Raw genomic sequence first — 21,486 nt, 5'->3', positions numbered from 1 at the left:
GACGGGGAGAGAGAGATGGGAGAGAGGGAGACGGGGAGAGAGAGGTGGGAGAGAGGGAGACAGGAGGCTGTGTGGACAGGAGAGAGGGAGATGGGGTGGGGGGGGAGAGAGATGGGCCTGTGATTCCAGACGGTCAGCCCTGTCTGGGAAGGGGCACCACTGGTCTGCTGGGTGACTCATGTCCTGAATCAGCCTGGGAGACACAGCGAGAGCGAGGTGCAGCAGGGCTGGCCCTCTGTGTCCTGGGACTGGGTCAGGCCTGCGTCACGCTGCGGACAATGGCGGCTCTGTGCGGGGAGTGACGGCGGAGTGAGGCAGCGCTCTCCCGCTGAGCGGGGCCTCTCCGGAAGGGGCACAATGGGGCTTTAGTCACCCCGAGGGGGAGCAGCACGCTGGGGCAGGGGGGCGATGCAGTCACAGGCCTGGGGGGGCAGAGGATTTCACTGCAGAGCGGAGCCACAGACAGCACCCTGGGGCGCCAGCAGGCACTTCCTCAGTGTGTCTCAGTGTGTCCCTCAGTCAGACAGTGTGTCATTGTGTCAGTGTGTCTTAGTGTGTCTCAATGTGTCCCTCGGTGTGTCAGTATGTCCCTCAGTGTCTCAGTGTGTCCCTCAGTCAGACAGTGTGTCAGTGTGTCCCTCAGTGTGTCCCTCAGTGTCTCAGTGTGTCCCTCAGTGTGTCAGTGTGTCCCTCAGTCAGACAGTGTCTCAGTGTGTCCCTCAGTGTGTCAGTGTATCCCTCAGTCAGACAGTGTGTCAGTGTGTCCCTCAGTCAGACAGTGTCTCAGTGTGTCCCTCAATGTGTCCCTCAGTGTCTCAGTGTGTCAGTCAATTTCAATTTAAGCTGCTTTATTGGCATGACAAATGAGTAAAATCAGTGTTGCCAAAGCAAAACAAATACAGTTAACATACAACAAAACATCTACAGACATTTATAATAAAGACACATCATAAGATATTTACATGTAAACATATGGAGCGTTAAACCGAGGTCCCGATTCTCAGCGGTCATTAAAGATCTCCGGGCATTCCTCGAGAAGAGTATCCCCGGGCCAAATCAGAGACAAAGCAGATAGACAGACCACAAATAAGAGATGACAGTACTGTCATGCTTCTGCACTCAGGCTGCTCTGCAAACATGTGTCCTCACCTGGCAACAGTTGCTGGGCACACCCACCCCATCCCGGTTACATCACCCTTGGAACTGGAAGATCAAGACGCTCCTTTCTTGCTCTTTCCTGGATACAGTACCTGGATCCAGGGCGGATGCCTTCTCGTAGTCTTGGAAGCAATTCCAGGATTCCTCCTGGTGTTGTGCTGTGCTGGCTGATTTCCTGTCTGTGTGCGTGTCTGCGTCGGTCAGCCTCTGTCTGCCTTGGTGAGGACCTGCCTCTCGGGACAGATTAACACACACCTTGCAGAGTGTACAAGCCCGTCTTCCGTCTCCAAATTCCAAAACTGTAACTCAGGGGTTATCAGAGGGTAAGATCCATCCATCCATTTTACTCCGAGTTACTTAGAGTACAACATACTGTATTACCTCATAATAGTACTGAGGACCAGTACTGAGTGACCTGTAGAGGGACAGCTGGTCTCAGGACAGTGACCTGTAGAGGGACAGCTGGTCTCAGGACAGTGACTTGTAGCAGGACAGCTGGTCTCAGGACAGTGACCAGTACTGAGTGACCTGTAGCAGGACAGCTGGTCTCAGGACAGTGACCTGTAGAGGGACAGCTGGTCTCAGGACAGTGACCAGTACTGAGTGACCTGTAGAGGGACAGCTGGTCTCAGGACAGTGACCTGTAGAGGGACAGCTGGTCTCAGGACAGTGACCAGTACTGAGTGACCTGTAGGGGGATAGCTGGTCTCAGGACAGTGACCTGTAGCAGGACAGCTGATCTCTGGACAGTGACCTGTAGCAGGACAGCTGATCTCTGAACAGCGACCTGTAGAGGGACAGCTGGTCTCAGGACAGTGACCTGTAGAGGGACAGCTGGTCTCAGGACAGTGACTTGTAGCAGGACAGCTGGTCTCAGGACAGTGACCTGTAGGGGGACAGCTGGTCTCAGGACAATGACTTGTAGCAGGACAGCTGGTCTCAGGACAGTGACCTGTAGAGGGACAGCTGGTCTGAGGACAGTGACCTGTGGAGGGACAGCTGGTCTCAGGACAGTGACCAGTACTGAGTGACCTGTAGAGGGACAGCTGGTCTCAGGACAGTGACCTGTAGAGGGACAGCTGGTCTCAGGACAGTGACCAGTACTGAGTGACCTGTAGAGGGACAGCTGGTCTCAGGACAGTGACTTGTAGCAGGACAGCTGGTCTGAGGACAGTGACCAGTACTGAGTGACCTGTAGAGGGACAGCTGGTCTGAGGACAGTGACTTGTAGCAGGACAGCTGGTCTGAGGACAGTGACCGGTACTGTTACCTGTAAAGGGAAGGCTTCTCTGGTGGGCGAGCGGTACAGAGTGACCGGTGTGGACGCACCTAGCTCTGTCCCAGGATTACGGCACTGTCCCCTTTAATATCACCCTCTGTTTTCTCCTATGAGTTCTCATTCCTCCCTGGTCACAGCTGTTCCTTTCACCTGGCGTGCATAAAAATTCTTCTCTTCATCTCTAGAGATTTCCAGTAGCCTAGGGAACTATCTGCATTCCTTTTTCCCTCTCCCACTCTCCTAACCAGTCCTACATCATCCAAACTCCCCCTCCTCGCCCCTCTCAACCACCCCCCCTGCCCTGGGCCACTGCCTAACAATGGAACATTCCCCACCTCCATTGACTTTGCTGGAGGGCACTAGGCTGGGCGCTACCACAAAAACCGCTGAAAGGGGGAGGTCCTGATTCAGGGTGTAGCTGCTAACAGAGCTCAGATCTTTGCTGTTTGGGAACTGAGTCGTTTATTTTGCAGATTAAGTGAGACCTCGGTGTGTTTGCTGTGGCGACTCTGTGGTCTGAGGAAGATGTAATGGTTTGCTTCTTTTCTCTCAGGGTTGAAACCGTTCAGGAAAAAGCCACTATGCTGCTGGGCACCAAAGTGTGTTCTATCTGTCTCTCTGTCTCTCCTTCTCACTCTCTGGCTCTCTGGCTCTCTGTGTTTCCTCTGATTCACGGTGTCTCTCTGTCTCTCTGTGGGCCTGTCTCACTCTCTGTCTCCTTGTCTGTCTGTTCTCCCTTCTCTGTCTCTCTGTGAGTCTGTCTCACTCTCTGTGTCTCCTTGCCTGTGTCTGTTCTCCCTACACCGTCTCTCTGTGGGCCTGTCTCACTCTCTGTGTCTGCTTGTCTGTATCTGTTCTCCCTACGCTGTCTCTCTGTGGACCTGTCTCACTCTCTGTGTCTGCTTGTCTGTGTCTGTTCTCCCTACACTGTCTCTCTGTGGGCCTGTCTCACTCTCTGTGTCTGCTTGTCTGTATCTGTTCTCCCTACGCTGTCTCTCTGTGGACCTGTCTCACTTTCTGTGTCTGTTCTCCCTACACTGTCTCTCTGTGGACCTGTCTCACTCTCTGTATCTGTTCTCCCTACACTGTCTCTCTGTGGACCTGTCTCACTTTCTGTGTCTGTTCTCCCTACACTGTCTCTCTGTGGACCTGTCTCACTCTCTGTGTCTGTTCTCCCTACACTGTCTCTCTGTGGACCTGTCTCACTGTCTGTGTCTGTTCTCCCTACACTGTCTCTCTTTGGGCCTGTCTCATTCTGTCTCCTTTTATGTGTCTGTTCTCTGTACACTATTTATTTGTCTACCATATCCGTTATCCTTACTGCCTCTGTGCAGTCTCTGTCTCCGTGTCTCTGTGCGTGTATACAGTACCTGTCTGTCTGGAGAACAGTGCCTGTCTCTCTTAGTCTGTTGTCCTCCCTGTTTGTGTCTCTAAGGTTTTTCAAGTCCAAAAATTTCAAATTCAAAGAACTTTATTTGCATGACAGATGAGTTAAAGTGTTGCCAGAGCAATTACAATCAGTAAAAAGTTACAGACTTTTACAATATAAACAGTAGTATTATTATTAGACATGTTCGAAAAATCATTGTTATTTGTTCCTCAGGCTGTGCTGGGCTGCAGCTCTATTGAGTTTCCTCTCGCTGTAGGACTGAAGGCTGTTGTGATTCGGATTGTTTTCCGATCCTGGAGTGTTTCTCTACCAGTGCATCTACTGGTCTCTCTCATCTGCTAGCAGAAATCTAAACTACTGATATCACAAGGGAAACACTCAGCTTGAAGAGGACCGAGGAGTTCAGGACACATCGTGCACATGAGGGCAGGGAGAAACAGGAGGACACTGTCTGGCCCATCTGGATAATATTAACAACCTGACCCACCCAAATACAGGCTTGAACCTGGGCCGTCAGATGTAAAGTCTGATGGTCTACTGACTAAGGTATCAATGCTGAAAAAACATGAAAAAGAATAGAAGTTGCTACAACTTCCAGACAGTGTAGGAGAGCAATACAAACATATGGATATAATGTTATAAGTGGAGAATTAAAAACAAGGGTGTTGTGCTAAACTTGTGCTAAAAACCTGCCCAGACAAAAGCAGCCAGAGACATTCAGTGGATTAAAGGGAAGTTCTACACTAAATCTACACTTTAGTCTGAAGGGAGTGTCCCACACTAACAGGCTGAAGGAACAGAGTCTCTTTAGTCTGAAGGGAGTGTCCCACACTGACAGGCTGAAGGAACTGAGTCTCTTTATTCTGAAGGGAGTGTCCCACACTGACAGACTGAAGGAACTGAGCCTCTTTAGTCTCAAGGGAGTGTCCCATACTGACAGGCTGAAGGAACTGAGTCTCTTTAGTCTGAAGGCAGTGTCCCAAATTGACAGGCTGAAGGAACTGAGTCTCTTTAGTCTGAAGGCAGTGTCCCACGCTGACAGGGTGGAACTGAGTCTCTTTACTCTTGAACAGAGAGGACTATGAGGGAATCCTCAAAGTCTCAGTGGACTTCTTCAGAATTAACAGTAAGAAATGAACCAAAGGACACAAGTGGAAACTAAGTGAAAGAGCAATTAAAGCTGAGCACAGGAAGCTCTTGTTGACACAAAGGATGGTGGGAGTGCGGAACAAGCTGTCCAGTCATGTTGTTGAAGCAAATACCGTGGCTTCTTTTAAGAATCCTGGGATCAAGTAACCACTGACCACCCAACCGGCCAGACGGGCCCCCCTAGTTTCTCCCTGCTGTGTGCCAGTGTGACCGTCGCGGTTCCGTGTGGTCTCGTGCCCTCCGCCGCTCCACCCCGCCCGGTTCGTCCCGCAACACCCGGGTCTCCGGCGTAACGCAACAGGGAGCCAGCCGAGTGAGCCAAAGGAGACCCCCCCAGCCCAGCCGGCTGAGGTCCCTGCTACGCGCAGGGAGGGCGCTGACGTCACTGTGCCCAGACCAGCTCCGCTACACCGGCTTCAGTCTCAGGGCTGTGTGTGCTCAAGCACCTTCGGAGCAGCACCGCGCCAGGACACTGGGAGCGACGGGAGCAGCAGATCCACAGTAGGTAGGGAAAACACACGCAGGACGGAAGGGTCTCTGGTCTCTCCAGCCAAACACCCTGCAGCCTCAGAGGGCAGGGCCAAGCCTGTGCGCAGCAGCAGGAGTTCTGAGGAGCTCTGGGAGAATCCGGGAGCGCCGAGTTCTTTCAACAGCGCAGGAGCCGCGCAGAGCGACAGACAGGATGAAAGATGTGGAGCTCAGCACCAGTACAATGAGAGGCGTCTGAGGGGCTTAACATTAATCCTGCAGGTGTAAAAACACTCACACAAACTCCATCACTCCACACACCTATGTGTTTCTCTTACATTACCCTTCTCAGTGCAGTGTTAATGTACTGGAGTGTCCAGTCAGTGTGTCTGGACTGTATTAACCCCTCTCTCTCAGTGCAGTGTTAATGTCCTGTAGTGTCCAGTCAGTGTGTCTGGACTGTATTAACCCCTCTCTCTCAGTGCAGTGTTAATGTACTGGAGTGTCCAGTCAGTGTGTCTGGACTGTATTAACCCCTCTCTCTCAGTGCAGTGTTAATGTACTGGAGTGTCCAGTCACTGTGTCTGTACTGTATTAACCCCTCTCTCTCAGTGCAGTGTTAATGTACTGGAGTGTCCAGTCAGTGTGTCTGGACTGTATTAACCCCTCTCTCTCAGTGCAGTGTTAATGTCCTGTAGTGTTCAGTCAGTGTGTCTGGACTGTATTAACCCCTCTCTCTCAGTGCAGTGTTAATGTAATGCAGTGTTCAGTCAATGTGTCTTTACTAATCTATGTTAAGCCTTTTGGTCAATATTTTCTGTGTTGTAAAGGCAAACAAAAAAGCTTTTAGTGTCTGTTCAGGTATAAAGCCAGGATTTCTGTCTTTAGTGTGGAATGTCTTTGAGAAAAGAGGTGTGACAGGCGCTCTCTGAGACTGAGAGGGCCAGAGCCTCTGTGTTGTAGGTTTCAGGCGAGAAAGATGAATCTACTCTCTTGTGCATTACTCTAAGAGAAGTAATATTAGCATTGAAATTCATGCACGTCATAATATGAAACCCAAAGTAATATGGAATTTTATTATACAATTCATCATATAATTGAGCCAATCTTCAGACTAATTTAATGAATTACATAAATTAAATACCCATTACATGTCAAAGCTTGATTATTTGGGACCCAATTACTCTCTTTTATTAGCACTAGAACCTCACAGAAAAATTGTGACCAACAGGGTCAGGGGTCAGGGGTCAGACAGAGAGGAGAGGAGACACCAGGGTCAGGGGTCAGACAGGGAGAACAGGAGACACCAGGGTCAGGGGTCAGACAGGGAGAACAGGAGACACCCAGGTCAGGGGTCAGACAGGGAGGAGAGGAGACACCAGGGTCAGGGGTCAGACAGGGAGAACAGGAGACACCAGGGTGAGGAGTCAGACAGGGAGGAGAGGAGACACCAGGGTCAGGGGTCAGACAGGGAGGAGAGGAGACTCCCAGGCCAAGGGCTGGACAGGGAGAACAGGAGACACCAGGGTCAGGGGTTGGACAGCAGTCCCCGGAGCACTGGAGCACAGACACGTGTGCTGAGAGACAGCGTAGAGCAGAGACGCATGAATAACCAGAAACGGAGAAGCCGACTCGTTCTCCTATCCCCGTGTCTCCTGTCCTGAGGTTCGGTACTGTCCGGCGCCTCCGGCCCAGAGCGGCTCGCGCCTCTGTCTCTTTAACACCGCGAGCGCCCCGCTCTGACGTCACCGCCCGCTCGCTTCCGTGTTTTTAAGAGGCCGAAACAAGCGGAGTGAGAGCAGCTGGAATCAGTAAGGGCGGTCTAATGCCGTTGTTTGTGAAGTGCTGGACGTCTCTTTCTTTAGGACCTCTGTGCTGTCCGGTCGATAAGCCGTATATATGTCCGATTCGTGCATCGGCCGGGTTGAATGTACTGTAAGAAGAAGCGAGATATTTTGTTTGCAGCGGAGCTGATATGATATCCGCTTTCATCTTCGTGCAATGCCCGCTGCATGCATTCTGCAAAGTAATGCAACAGATTACAGTGAATGCTTTGCAATGAATCAATTACGGAACCACAACACTGCAGAGCCGATAGTGGTCATTTCTTAGGAGAAAGGTCCCCGAGGAAGACATTCCCAGACTGAGCTGGTCGCGGGATCTCAGGCTCTCAGTAACCGAGAATCGAGATCAGTTCGGTGAAGATGTAACGATGCATATTTCGCTAAGTTTGCCATTTTAGTGTCTTCACCTAAGGGCATCCTTTCTCAAAGAGTCCCGTGAAATATGCGCAGCGTCACTGAAGCGTTAGAAGACCGTGATTACGACCTCAAGCATAACCTACTGTCATTTGATTTACAGATATCTGTCTGGTTTTTAGTGTCATACAGTAAATCATCCCAGTGCCCCCTCCATCAAATGTTTTATATCGCTCTTCTCTGACAGTATCAGAAACACGAGCCTGTATTGGAGGTGATGATTAGTGCTGTACGGAGGCACTGAATTTGAAAAGTTTGCATTTTCAGCCAGAGCCTCTGGCTTCTGGAATACAGTACCGTCTAGTTTTAGACAATCGTCTCGTTTTATACCATTTAAAACTGAAGTGAACTCATGGCTTAAAGCAAATCAATCTTCCGATGTCTCTTTTAATGACTAACACCATGTCATTGGTCTTGATGAGTGTTGTCTGTTGTGACTCTTTCTTTAAATCTATTAATTTAACGTGCCATTTTTGTGCACTTTACAATTTGTAATATCTTTTTTAACATTTTTCTTACAATATGTCTTCATGTTTTTAGATATGCCAATGTTTTGTATATTGTTAATTGGGTCCTTTCCATGGACTACAAATGTACAGTAAATTAGCTTTTAGCTAATATTGCTGTAGGTTCAGAGCTGTGCACTGTCCCCATTAAATTAACTGAAAAAGCTGTAGTGAACATTAACCTACTACTAATATGTCTCTCAGTGCAGTGTTAATGTCCTGTAGTGTCCAGTCAGTGTGTCTGGACTGTATTAACCCCTCTCTCTCAGTGCAGTGTTAATGTACTGTAGTGTCCAGTCAGTGTGTCTGGACTGTATTAACCCCTCTCTCTCAGTGCAGTGTTAATGTACTGGAGTGTCCAGTCAGTGTCTGTTCTGTATTTACAGGTATGGCTCCGAAGCGCAGACTGATCACTGACTCCTTCAAGGTGGTGAAGAGGGTGCGGATCGAGGAGAAGAAGGAGTGTCCTGTTGTTGAGGAGAAAGGTGAGTTGTCAGCAGTGTGTGTTTCCCCTCTTCCCGACCTGATCTGTATTAATGATGCGGACAGGGCCGATTGGGCAGAGAGGAGATCAGGAGCTGGGCTGTGCTCTTGTCCTTTCAGAGCCCGAGACGGACAGTCCCCCTCTCTCCGAACGCGAGCGAGACCTGGAGGAGCTGAAGAAGTTTGACCTGGACTGGCACTATGGGCCTTGTATAGGTGACCTGCTCTCTGTCCTGTCCTGAGTCTGAGGGACCACTGAGGGATTGTCTGTGATCTCCTCTCTCTCACTGTGTCTCCTGTCCTGTTGTGTGTGTCTATTACTGAGGGATTGTCTGTGATCTCCTCTCTCTCACTGTGTCTCCTGTCCTGCTGTGCGTGTCTATTACTGAGGGATTGTCTGTGATCTCCTCTCTCTCACTGTGTCTCCTGTCCTGTTGTGTGTGTCTATTACTGAGGGATTGTCTGTGATCTCCTCTTTCTCACTGTGTCTCCTGTCCTGCTGTGTGTGTCTATTACTGAGGGATTGTCTGTGATCTCCTCTCTCTCACTGTGTCTCCTGTCCTGTTGTGTGTGTCTATTACTGAGGGATTGTCTGTGATCTCCTCTCTCTCACTGTGTCTCCTGTCCAGTTGTACGTGTTCATTATTATTTTGTGTGGTAAATGCCTCAGTAGGTGCTGTTTCAATGAGAAATGGTTCTGATGATGAAGAGCATACCCAGAGTGGCGAAGCTCATACCGTCTCAGGCTGCAGTTCTGTGTGTGCTACCATATATCATAATCCTACGCTGTCCAATATCTCCATCGCACCACACTACCAGTGTCAGCGCCACCCCCTGTGCCAGGAAAGGTGGGATGGGAGATCTCTGAGGAAACCCAGTTTCCTGCTGTGAATGGATCTGGTGGGCCAGTAGGGGGTGCTCTTCCCTCTGTACTAGAATTTCCAAATCTATTTCCCAGTATCAAGCAGGGAGCTGCGTCAGCATGCGTAGGCTGCAAAGGAACAGGTAAAGGTTAAGTCCTTGCTGAAAAGAGAAGAGACACAACGTTTTGGCCGTGGAGCCTTCTTCAGGTGTGAGGGAGAGAGGGAAAATAGCAGCTGATAAAGTATGGTTCAGCATGATATCCCCCTGCTTTATCAACTCTTCTGATGAGCCGTTAAGCGGGGGTCTTGATTACACTGTCTGGAGCCAGATGTCTTTGATTCTGTAAGTGCACAATGTCTGCCTTGCACGCAGCTCACCAGACTGTGTGTGGTCAACGCAGGAGAGCTCGTGCCTGTCCCTGTCTTCTGTTTGTGAGCTGCTGCTGGAGATGGCCCGGTCCGGTCCGAGACTCTCCTGCTCATCTTGGCGCATTGGTGATGGTGACGCGCCAGAAGCGTCTCTCCTACGCGAGCGGGCAAAGACGTTGCTGTGAGCTTCCGGAGCCTCTCTGCTGCGGCCACGAGGAGTCACGTCGTCGATGCGTACGAGCGAGCCGGTTCCGGGGGTGACCATGCGTGTCCGGCCGTGACGGGACCTCCGAGCTTCACACCTGTGCTGGTGTCTCTGGGGCTTCTGCAGGTCCTGTCTTTCTGCGCGACCTCACCCCTCTGTCACCTCGGTGAACGGTCTTCTTTCTGTCATCTCTCCACAAAACTCTTCCCAAACTCTCCTGGTTCATCTCTATAACTGTGGGCAAACTGTGGCCTGGCTTTCCAGCTCTTGGTGCTGATCAGATCTGTGTGATCTGTGGACTGAATACCCGCCCCCTGCGCTCTGGAGACTGTGCATGTGGGATTTTCCCAGACAGGTCAGAGGATTGCTGCTTGTCAGGATGCCATCAGCCGTGGATACTGTTCTGGGCTGGTGGGTAATTCTACCTGTGGTTGCTTTCTGCTGTGGATCTTGGCACGACCCAAGTTCTGCACTAAAGGCCTGATCGAGTTTTTCTTTTCTTGCAGCTGCGAAATTACCTGCTTTTCTTCTGATGTTTCATTTTGACTTTCGACATACGGACTCAGAGCGCCGAAGTCGAAGTGAGACAGGCGGGCAGGGCGTTCGGGGTAATTCCCCAATAATGAACATAATGACTGAACGGACAGCTCTTCTGATACTTCTGCCCCCTCAAAATCGAGCACCTCCACACTGTCGGAGTGTTCATCTGAGCTCCGAGGGCAGAACTGAATTGATTTCTCTTAAAATCAAAAATAAAATACCCAGGAGCTGTATGCATCAGCCAGGATTGTTAAATAATCTCAATGATTACAGTTCTTAGTGAAAATCCTGACTTATACTTCGCTGTCCCCGTACTTCTGCAGGGCACTGTGTATGGGGATGCAGTGAATGAATTCATGAGTTACTGGGGTTGCACTGGGACCCTTGTGATTGCTCGCCTGCTGCTGTGGCTCTCAGCCCGTATCCGGACGAGTGCTGTTCAGCCGTGTCTCAGCTTCCTGCCACAGCTGTCGAGACCATTGCACCGGCTCTGCAGGAAACGTGCAGCAACAGCCCGCGCCCACAGGCAACTTCCTCAGTGAACCGCGCAGAGCGCTCTTCACGCGCACCGTGATCGATCACAATGATCGCTCTCTGCGTGCACCGTGATCGATCTTCACTAGTACAGTGCTCGCTCTCTGGGTGCACCATGATCGATCTTCACAAGCACAATGATCGCTCCCCCGTGCACCGTGATCGAAGTTCACGAGCACAGTGATCCCTCTCCACGCACACCATGATTGATCTTCACAAGCACAATGATCGCTCTCTGTGTGCATCGTGATCGATCTTCACGAGCACAATGATCCTTCTCCACGCGCACTACGATCGATCTTCACAAGCACGGTCATCACTCTCCATGTGCACCGTGATCGATCTTCACAAGCACAATGATCGCTCTTTGCGTGCACCGTGATCAATCTTCACAAGCCCAATGATCCTTCTCCACTCGCACCACGATCGATCTTCACAAGCACAGTCATCACTCTCCACGTGCACCATGATCGATCTTCACAATCACAGTGATTGCTCTCCATGTGCACCATGATCGATCTTCACAAGCACAGTGATCAATCTTCACACACTCCGTGATAGCTCTTCACGCACTGTGATTGCTCTTTACATGCACAGTGATTGCTCCTCACGCGCATTGTGATTGTTCTTCACAATCACGGTTATCACTCTCCATGAGCACTGTAGTCACTTTTCACAAGCACTTCACGCTCTTCAAGTGCATGGTGATCACTGTCTACGTGCACTGTGATTGTGCTTCACGTGCACATTGATCACTCTTCACACACTCTGATTGCTCAGTGATTGCTCTTCATGCACATGGTGATCACTCTTTACACAGTGATTGCTCCTCACATGCACGTTGATCACAGTTCACGATGCTCTGTGATGCCAGGGGTACAGGGTTACACTCCTCCTGGCTCTCTCAGCAGTTAGGATCTGTGATGTCAGGGGTACAGGGGTACACTCCTGCGGGCTCTCTCAGCAGCGGGGCTGTGTGATGTCGGGGTACAGGGGTGCACTCCTCCTGGCTCTCTCAGCAGCGGGGCTGTGTGATGTCAGGGGTACAGGGGTACGCTCCTGCTGCCTCTCTCAGCAGTTAGGATCTGTGATGTCAGGGGACCTGGAGGAGGTGGCCCCTCGAACAGGCCCCCCCCTTGGGGTGTCAGAGTCGGCCACGGTCCCCCGACTCCATACGCAGCTCGGGGGGGGGGGCTCCCTGAGAGGGAGGGGGCGCTGCCTGTGTGCCAGCCTGCCTGACTGTGTGTGTGTGTTTGCTCGCCCCCGCAGGAATCACGCGGCTGCAGCGCTGGCAGCGAGCGGAGCGCTGGGGGTTAAGTCCGCCCCGGAGGGTGCGCGATATCCTGCGCCGGCACGCGGCCGAGGAGGACTACACGCACTGGTACGCCCCGCCGCGCTGCCAGCGGCTAGCCGGGCTCCGTCTCCGGCTGCTAATCCACACATCTGGTCCGGGGCCATTCCTGGAATGCTTGTGCAGCTTCCCTGTGGAGCACACCTGTCTGACACTGCTCTCACACCAGTAATTACATCCGCTGAGGAATTTCACTCGCGAGCGGCACTGTGTGTGCTGCGCAGTGCATATACTGGACACACGACACTGTACACACTGGATATACTACACACTGCATATACTGTACACACGACACTGTACACACTGGATATACTACACACTGCATATACTGTACACACGACACTGTACACACTGGATATAATACACACCGTACACACTGGATATACTGTACTACACTGTACACACTGCATATACTACACACTGCATATACTGTACACACTACACTGTACACACTGGATATACTACACACTGCATATACTACACACTACACTGTACACACTGGATATACTACACACTGTACACACTATACTGTATACACTGAGTATTCTACACACTGTATATACTACACACTGCATATACTACACATTGTCTGCTGTACACACTATACTGTACACACTGCCTATAGTACACACTGTCTGCTGTACATACTATACAGTACACACTGCCTATACTACACACTGTCTGCTGTACACACTTGACTGTACACACTGCCTATAGGCTACACACTGCCTATACTGTACACATATACAGTGTATACTGTGCACGCTGTCTACTGTATACACTGTGTATACTGTATGCATTGCATATTGTATATCCTTTATGTACTGTGCACACTGTACACATACTATATTCAGTACACTTTATTTACTGTATGTACTGTACCTGTCATATACAGCACACACTTATATACTGTCCACTGTATACTACACTATACTCTATACAGTGTATGTATATTGTACACACTGTCTGTATTGTAATCGCTATTTATATTGAATACACCGTACATACTCTGCGATGTGATCACAGAGCCCTGAATGGACCCTATGAAGTTTGTTAAGTGAGCACGTAAGGAAACTCACAGTAAAGGCTATCGCAGTAATGCAGCCGCGAGGCGATGAAGGCAGGAGTCAGGGTTTCTGTAGGACTGTCATCAAGAACAGACCGAATGTGGGAGTGTGTTTCTGAGGTGAAAGTAATAGTCTTTACAGGTGGTTTTCATTTGCGCTTCAAAACAGAGCTCCTGATCAAACAAGACTCCCGGATTTCTCATTACAGGGTGTAATTTGAGGCCTGTAGGGAATTTAATAAATGAGATGTATGTTCCTCGGGATTTATGCACATCACCTCAGTTTTTGTCATATTTAAAAGTGGAAGAAGTTTGAACTTGGCCAAGCCTGATTTTCCCTCACACAGTTTGACAGAATGGAGACGTCAAGGGGAGGATTAGATGAGACAGAGATGTGAAGCTCTATCCCTTTTTGCCAATAAGCCTGCCTAATGGGAGTAAACTGAATACAAATAGAATAGGTCCTAGGATACAGCCCTGAGGGACACCTGAAGAGAGTGGGACAATTTTAGACTTATTGAAAAATAATGTATTTTCTTACTTGAAAATTATTAATGGCAACAAAATTGTCCCCAGTTTGAAAAATAAGACTCCAACCATTTGAAAGCTGTCGCAGTCTCACAGATACAGCATTCAGGGCGAATTATAGTAGATTGTGCTGGTCTGCAGAGTCAGACACTGCTGTCAGGTCTAACAGGTCCAACATAGAACTGGAGCCAGAGTCCGAGTTTCACAGAAGGTCATTTAAAACTGAGCCCAAGGCTGTCTCTGTACAGCTGGTCCGATACCAGAGTGAAACTGCTCATAGAGCTCTTTTAGCTCTTTTGGGTTAGAATTGGTGATTAGTCTCTCCAAGATCATTGAAGGGAAGATGAGAAATGGGACTGCAATTTGCAGATTCTTCCATCCATCCATTTTCTGATTGCTTCATCCAATTCAGGGGCGTGGGAGATTTGGGGCCGATCCTGACCAGCACCGGGCACAAGGCAGGATACACCCTGGATGGGACGCCAGTCCACTGCAGGGCACACGCAGGCACACACACTCACACCAGGGCCACTTCCCAAAAATTCCATGTTAATCTACCAGCATGTCTTTGGACTGTGGGAGGAAATCCACATGGGAGGAAGCCCACGTGAACGCGAGGAGAACATGCAAACTCCCCACAGACAGCACCCCGGGGTCTGGAATCGAACCCAGGGCCGCGGGGCAGCAGTGCTAACCTGTGCGCCTTTGCCTTTGCAAATTCTGAGTTTTCTAGCTGAGATTGTCTAAGCGGAGAAGTAATCACAGTCTGGAATGAGACTGGAGGTGAGTGACAGATTTATCACATGTAGTAGAACAGAGGCAAGGGGGCTAAAATTAGACTTCAGAAGATGGGATTGGAGGGGATCCAAGGAACCGAAGGTGGTCTTCAGGGAGGAAGGCAGTCCAGACAGCTGGGCTGTCTTGGCAGGAGCAAGCTGTGAAAGGGAGGAGACAGGGGTGTTGAGTTATTGTGGAGTGTGAGTGTGCACGAGGGGGCTGGCTGCTGCTCTTCACGGAGCAGATCGCAGGGATAGTGTTTCTTGGGGCAGTTTTACGTTTGTGTCTCACAGCAGGTTTTCCCTGACCCAGGGACGACGAGAGCCCTCCGGGGTGACAAGAACCTGTCAGTACTGGAGAATAAAAACCTGGGGTTGTGTTTATTAGCAGTGAAGAGTTCAGAAGTATGTTGCTTCTGAGAGTTTAAATACACTAAACTGTACACTCTGTGTATACTGCTTGCACTGTATGGCCTACACTGTACAGGCTATAGTGTGGATAATATATGTACAGTACACACTGTACTGCATACTATGTAGTGCATACAGTTTGTGCTATACACACCATTCATTTCACACTATAATGCACACTACTGTACACTCGGTGTATGCTATGCTTAAACAATATATTTACACTGACACTGTATACATAATACTGTATTCACTGTACACAGTGTTGTACGTACTTAAACACTGAAGATGGTGCACCCACTGTACAAGCTGTATACTGTACACACTACTGTAATGCTGTATGCACCATATTGTACACACATTTACTGTACACACTATATACTGTACATAGAATACACTGTATTGTAAGCCCTGCACACAGTGCACACTGTAACCCTATCCTGTACACTTTCATTCTCACTGCATGTACACTGTACACGCCTCTCACTGGTTATGCATTGCACACTGTACACACACTCCTCTCTGTATGTATAGATTTTGTGCAGACTGTGGACAGTCCTCTCTGTATACATACCATACACACACTTAATTATATATATACTGTGCACACTGTACACACACTCCTATCTGTATACTGTATATACATACTGTGCACACTACTGTACACACACTCCTCTCTGTATATATACTGTACACACTGTACTCTGTATATACAGTGCCTTGCAAAGGTATTCAGACCTTTTAAACGTTTTCAGATGTTGCTGGATTACAAATAATCCTTATACATCCTTTTCCAGTCACGCTTTTTATGGCAAACTCACTCACTCAAAATGAGATTTGTCAGCAAACATCAGCATTTATCTTAAAGAAATTCAAAAACTGAAATATGCTGCTTGCGTAAGTATTCATGTAACTGTATACATTAATATTCAGTAGAACAGCCCTGTGCTGCAGTAACGGCTTTAAATGTTTTGATGATAGGCTTTGCACGCTGGTTAGGAGTGAGATAGGCTTTGCACGCTGGTTAGGAGTGAGATAGGCTTTGCAAGCTGGTTAGGAGTGAGATAGGCTTTGCACGCTGGTCAGGAGTGAGATAGGCTTTGCACGCTGGTTAGGAGTGAGATAGGCTTTGCACGCTGGTTAGGAGTGAGATAGGCTTTGCACGCTGGTCAGGAGTGAGATAGGCTTTGCACGCTGGTTAGGAGTGAGATAGGCTTTGCACGCTGGTTAGGAGTGAGATAGGCTTTGCACGCTGATTAGGAGTGAGATAGGCTTTGCACGCTGGTTAGGAGTGAGATAGGCTTTGCACGCTGATTAGGAGTGAGATAGGCTTTGCACGCTGGTTAGGAGTGAGATAGGCTTTGCGTTTCTTTAAGGCATAAGCACAGTTAGGTTTGCGCCACACATAGCGCTTTGACTTTTGGCCGATCTTGGTCTGTCTTGGTCTCTTTTTCCAGATCTTAGCTGGATCCCTCTTGTGCTGTCTGGTGAACTCCAGACGGGCTTTGAATTGTTTTTTTGAGTGATGGCGTCTTTCCTGCCATCCTCCCTTACAGGCCAGTGATAAAGACCACAGCTCTTGATATAGCTGACTGACGCACCTCTACTCCACTCTCAGCCACTGAGCTCTGTAGGTCTTTCAGAGTGATTGCTGGTTTCCCTCACAGGTCTGCTTCTTGTTCGGATGCTGAGTTCTGAGGAACAGCCTTTTCCAGGCAGTGTTCGGGTGGTGTGACACAGCCTCCCACTCCTTGATTATTGAGCCGACAGTGCTCACTGGGATATCCAGGCACTGGGATATTTTTCGTACTCATTGCCTAATCTATGCAATTTTTAATCACTTTATCTCTAATGTCCTTAGAATGCTCTTTATTCTTCATGTTCATGGCTTTATAACTTTACTTCAGATTCACTGCCTGACCAATGATCCTGAAACACACTGGGGTTTTTATCCAGTAAATGTGACAGTCACTTCAGTAAGTGTGACCGTGCATAGGCAGGGGCCAATGGTAATACAATTGTATCCTTGTTAGGGCAATTTCATTCACCTGTGTAAATTCAGAGCCATGAAATTAGAAGGGCTGGAATACTTATGCAAGCAGCATATACACACCCGTATACAGTATATTTACTGTGCACACACTCTACTCTATATACTGTGCATGTGCACACTGTACACACAGTCTACTCTGTATATATACTGTGCACACTGTACACAAACTCTCATTGTATATATATACTGTGCACACAGTACACACTACTCTGTATATATACTGTGCACACAGGACACACACTCTACTCTGTATATACTATGCACACTCTACACACTACTCTGTATATATACTGTGCACAGTACACACACTCTACTCTGTATATATACTGTGCACTCTCTACACACTCTCTACTCTGGATATACTGTATACTGAAGGCATTGTGAGTACTGCAGAGCATAACTTGCCAATGTGCACACAGTGTAATCAGCCCTTTTTCTGTGTCTTCCAGTCTGTGGCACGAGTACCCCCTGTGACCCAGCGCTGTGGAGAAGAGAACGAAGAGTGAATGTCTTCAGTGTTACACACACCGGCACCTCTATTCCAGAGCCCTGCGCTCCTCTTTTATACTGGATTGTAATCACAGCTTTGACATAGTGATTGTTCAAGAAAGATTAAAATTTTAGATTTTGGAAACTGCATTTCTCACGCCTGGTCTGTCTCAGTGCAGTGTTAATGTACTGGAGTGTCCAGTCAGTGTGTCTGGACTGTATTAACCCCTCTCTCTCAGTGCAGTGTTAATGTACTGGAGTGTCCAGTCAGTGTGTCTGGACTGTATTAACCCCTCTCTCTCAGTGCAGTGTTAATGTCCTGTAGTGTCCAGTCAGTGTGCCTGGACTGTATTAACCCCCTCTCTCTCACTCCTTCTCTTATTTTCTATTCCTTTACTCTGTTTCCCTCTGTCCCCCCTTCTCTCTCCCTCCTGAAACATGATCTTCTACATCTCTCTGTGTTAAACCTATTCACCTCGAAGGCACTCATTAAACACTTCAGATTGATCTCTTTATCGCTCATAAAAGAAGGAGAATTTAAAATGAAAGAGAGAAGTATTTTAATGTGTAGGTAACACCCATCTTCTTTCACAATCGTTCCTTCTCACACACACACACACACTCCCTTTCCTCTGCATTCAAACACACCAGTCTGACACCTTGTACTCTCAGAAAGCAGAGACGTGTTGGGATTTCTTTTTTGTCTCCCCTTAAAGCTTCACTTTTGAGGAAGAGTAGTGGGAGTGTGGAACAAGCTGCCCAGCCATGTTGTTGAAACTGATACCCTGACGTCTTTCAAGAAACATCTGGATGAAATTCTTGGATCAATTAACTGCCAATTATCAAAGAAGGCGAGATGTGTCAAATGGCCTCCCTTTGTGACTTGTGATGTTTTTCCGAGTATACTTTTACAAAAACAACGTAGTTTTCATGTCCTGTAGTGTCCAGTCAGTGTGTCTGGACTGTATTAACCCCTCTCTCTCAGTGCAGTGTTAATGTCCTGTAGTGTCCAGTCAGTGTGTCTGGACTGTATTAACCCCTCTCTCTTAGTGCAGTGTTAATGTACTGTAGTGTCCAGTCAGTGTGTCTGTACTGTATTAACCCCTCTCTCTCAGTGCAGTGTTAATGTACTGTAGTGTCCAGTCAGTGTGTCTAGACTGTATTAACCCCTCTCTCTCAGTGCAGTGTTAATGTACTGTAGTGTCCAGTCAGTGTGTCTAGACTGTATTAACCCCTCTCTCTCAGTGCAGTGTTAATGTACTGGAGTGTCCAGTCAGTGTGTCTGGACTGTATTAACCCCTCTCTCTCAGTGCAGTGTTAATGTACTGGAGTGTCCAGTCAGTGTGTCTGGACTGTATTAACCCCTCTCTCTCAGTGCAGTGTTAATGTCCTGTAGTGTCCAGTCAGTGTTTCTGTACTGTATTAACCCCTCTCTCTCAGTGCAGTGTTAATGTCCTGTAGTGTCCAGTCAGTGTTTCTGTACTGTATTAACCCCTCTCTCTCAGTGCAGTGTTAATGTACTGTAGCGTCCAGTCAGTGTGTCTGGACTGTATTAACCCCTCTCTCTCAGTGCAGTGTTAATGTCCTGTAGTGTCCAGTCAGTGTGTCTGTACTGTATTAACCCCTCTCTCTCAGTGCAGTGTTAATGTACTGTAGTGTCCAGTCAGTGTGTCTGTACTGTATTAACCCCTCTCTCTCAGCTGTTTCTGTGATGCTGCTGGTAAGACCCCATTGCCAGATGGTACAGTTTTGTGCAGGAGGTATAGGTTAAGTTTAAGCAGGGTAGGACTGCTTAAAAGCTCTCCTGTTTCGTCTTTAATTGTGAAAGTCTCTGGTCTCTCCCCCCTCCCTGGTCTCTCTGTTGGAACAGGACTAATCCCAGATTACCAAAGCAAACAGAGTGTATCTGTCTCACTGTGTTCAGTGCCTCTTCTATCTCTTGCTATTGTGCCCCAGTCATTCCTGAAGCATTAGCAGTGTTTGCTGGGTGATTACTTTAATACCTCCATGGCACCTCACTCTGACAACTGCTACACCAGACTGCACACATAGTGTGGCCACAGCTAGTGTGTGCATGGTGCAGGAGAGAGATTGTGTGTTTTGTGTATACAGTATCTGAAAGGGAGTGTGTGTATTGTGTATACAGGGTCTGAGAGCGAGAGTATGAGTGTGTATTGTGTATGCAGTGTAAGCAATTGTGTGTATATTTCACATGCAGTGTGTGAGGAAGTTCGAGGGAGTGTGTATGTATTGTGTGTCAGCAGGAGTGTGTGTAGTGTGTGTAGTATGTGACAGTGAGTGTATGTAGTGTGTGTAGTCTGTGTGTGTGTGCAGTGTGTAGTGTTTTTGTAGTTTGATTAGTGTGTGTACAGTGTGTGTGCAGTGGCAGTGTGCATATTGTTTGTGTAGTGTGTAGTGTTTGTGTAGTGTGTGCAGTGTGTGTGGTTTGCATGTGTAGTGTGTGTGTATATTGTCCTTGTGTAGTGTGCATGTGTAGTGTGTGTGCGCAGTGTGTGTATTGTTCATGTGTAGTTTGTGCAGTGTGTGTATTGTGCTTGTGTAGTGTGGTGTGCATGTGTAGTGTTTGTGTAGTGTGGGTGGTGTGCGTTTGTAGTGTGTGTGTGCGCGGTGTGCGTGTAGTTTGTGTAGTGTGTGTGTAGTGTTTGTGTAGTGTGGGTGGTGTGCGTTTAGATTGTGTAGTGTGTGCGTGTAGTTTGTGTAGTGTGGGTGGTGTTTGTGTAGTGTGGGTGGTGTGCGTGTAGTTTGTGTAGTGTGTGCCCGGAAGCGCGGTGTTTTTACAGAACAGTCCGGACAGACCCGCTGCACTGATCGCTACAGCCCGGCTGCTTTGTTTCCCCACAAGGCTAAAGCTTTCAGTTCACAGACCCCATGAATTATACATTCCTCCATCTTAAATTATATTTGTCTGTATCTTTGAAGTTTTTCAAACACTAGAGTGATTCTCTCCAGAAAAATATTATTGGACGTATTTGCGCCTCCCTGCGACACTGAACCGACAGCGGCTGCTCCGAGCACGAAAACCTCAAGCGCGGTCTATGTCTCCCTCTGCTGTCAGAGTGTGTGTGTATCGTTTATACAGTGTGTGTATATTGTGTATACAGTGTGAGTTATTGTGTATGCAGTTCGTGTGTATTGTATATACAGTGTGAGTGTGTGTGTGGTGTATACTTCATGTGTATTGTGTATACAGTGTGAGTGTGTGTTGTGTACTCAGTGTGAGAGAGAGTGTGTGTATTGCATATACAGTTTAAATGTGTGTATTGTGTACTTAGTGTGAGTGTGTGAATTATGTATACAGTATGAGTGTGTATTGTGTGTAGAGTGTGAGTGTATTGTGTGTACAGTGTAAAAGTGTGTGTATTGTGAACATAGTGTGAGAGTGTGTGTGCATTGTGTATCTAGTGTGAGTGTATTGTGTATACAGTTTGTATGTATTGTGTACAGAGTGAGAGTGTGTGTATTGTGAACACAGTGTGAGAGTGTGTGGATTGTGCACTCAGTGTAAGCGAGTGTTTGTGTATTTGTACACGTATGAGATAAGCAGTTTGTAGAGCGTGTTTACTGTGTTGTCTCACTAAGCCCATATAAA

At 48.2% G+C, this 21,486-nt stretch overlaps 1 protein-coding gene across 1 annotated transcript; it reads left to right on the top strand.

The window, feature by feature from the left end:
- Window positions 1-7,218: 7,218 nt before the first annotated feature.
- Window positions 7,219-18,021, top strand: pold4 (DNA polymerase delta 4, accessory subunit). The gene is made up of 5 exons (XM_088918429.1): window positions 7,219-7,255; window positions 8,595-8,693; window positions 8,812-8,907; window positions 12,472-12,583; window positions 17,837-18,021. Exons 2-5 carry the CDS (start codon window positions 8,597-8,599, stop codon window positions 17,859-17,861), a joined length of 330 nt encoding a protein of 109 aa, XP_088774555.1. The 5' UTR covers window positions 7,219-7,255; window positions 8,595-8,596; the 3' UTR covers window positions 17,862-18,021.
- The last annotated feature ends 3,465 nt before the right edge of the window (window positions 18,022-21,486 follow it).

The sequence above is a fragment of the Atractosteus spatula genome, chromosome 6 (assembly GCF_055471065.1).
Source record: "Atractosteus spatula isolate fAtrSpa1 chromosome 6, fAtrSpa1.hap1, whole genome shotgun sequence".
Classification (NCBI taxonomy): domain Eukaryota; kingdom Metazoa; phylum Chordata; class Actinopteri; order Semionotiformes; family Lepisosteidae; genus Atractosteus; species Atractosteus spatula.
Note: the sequence above shows the minus strand (reverse complement) of the source record. Positions and strands in the feature narration are given on the sequence as shown.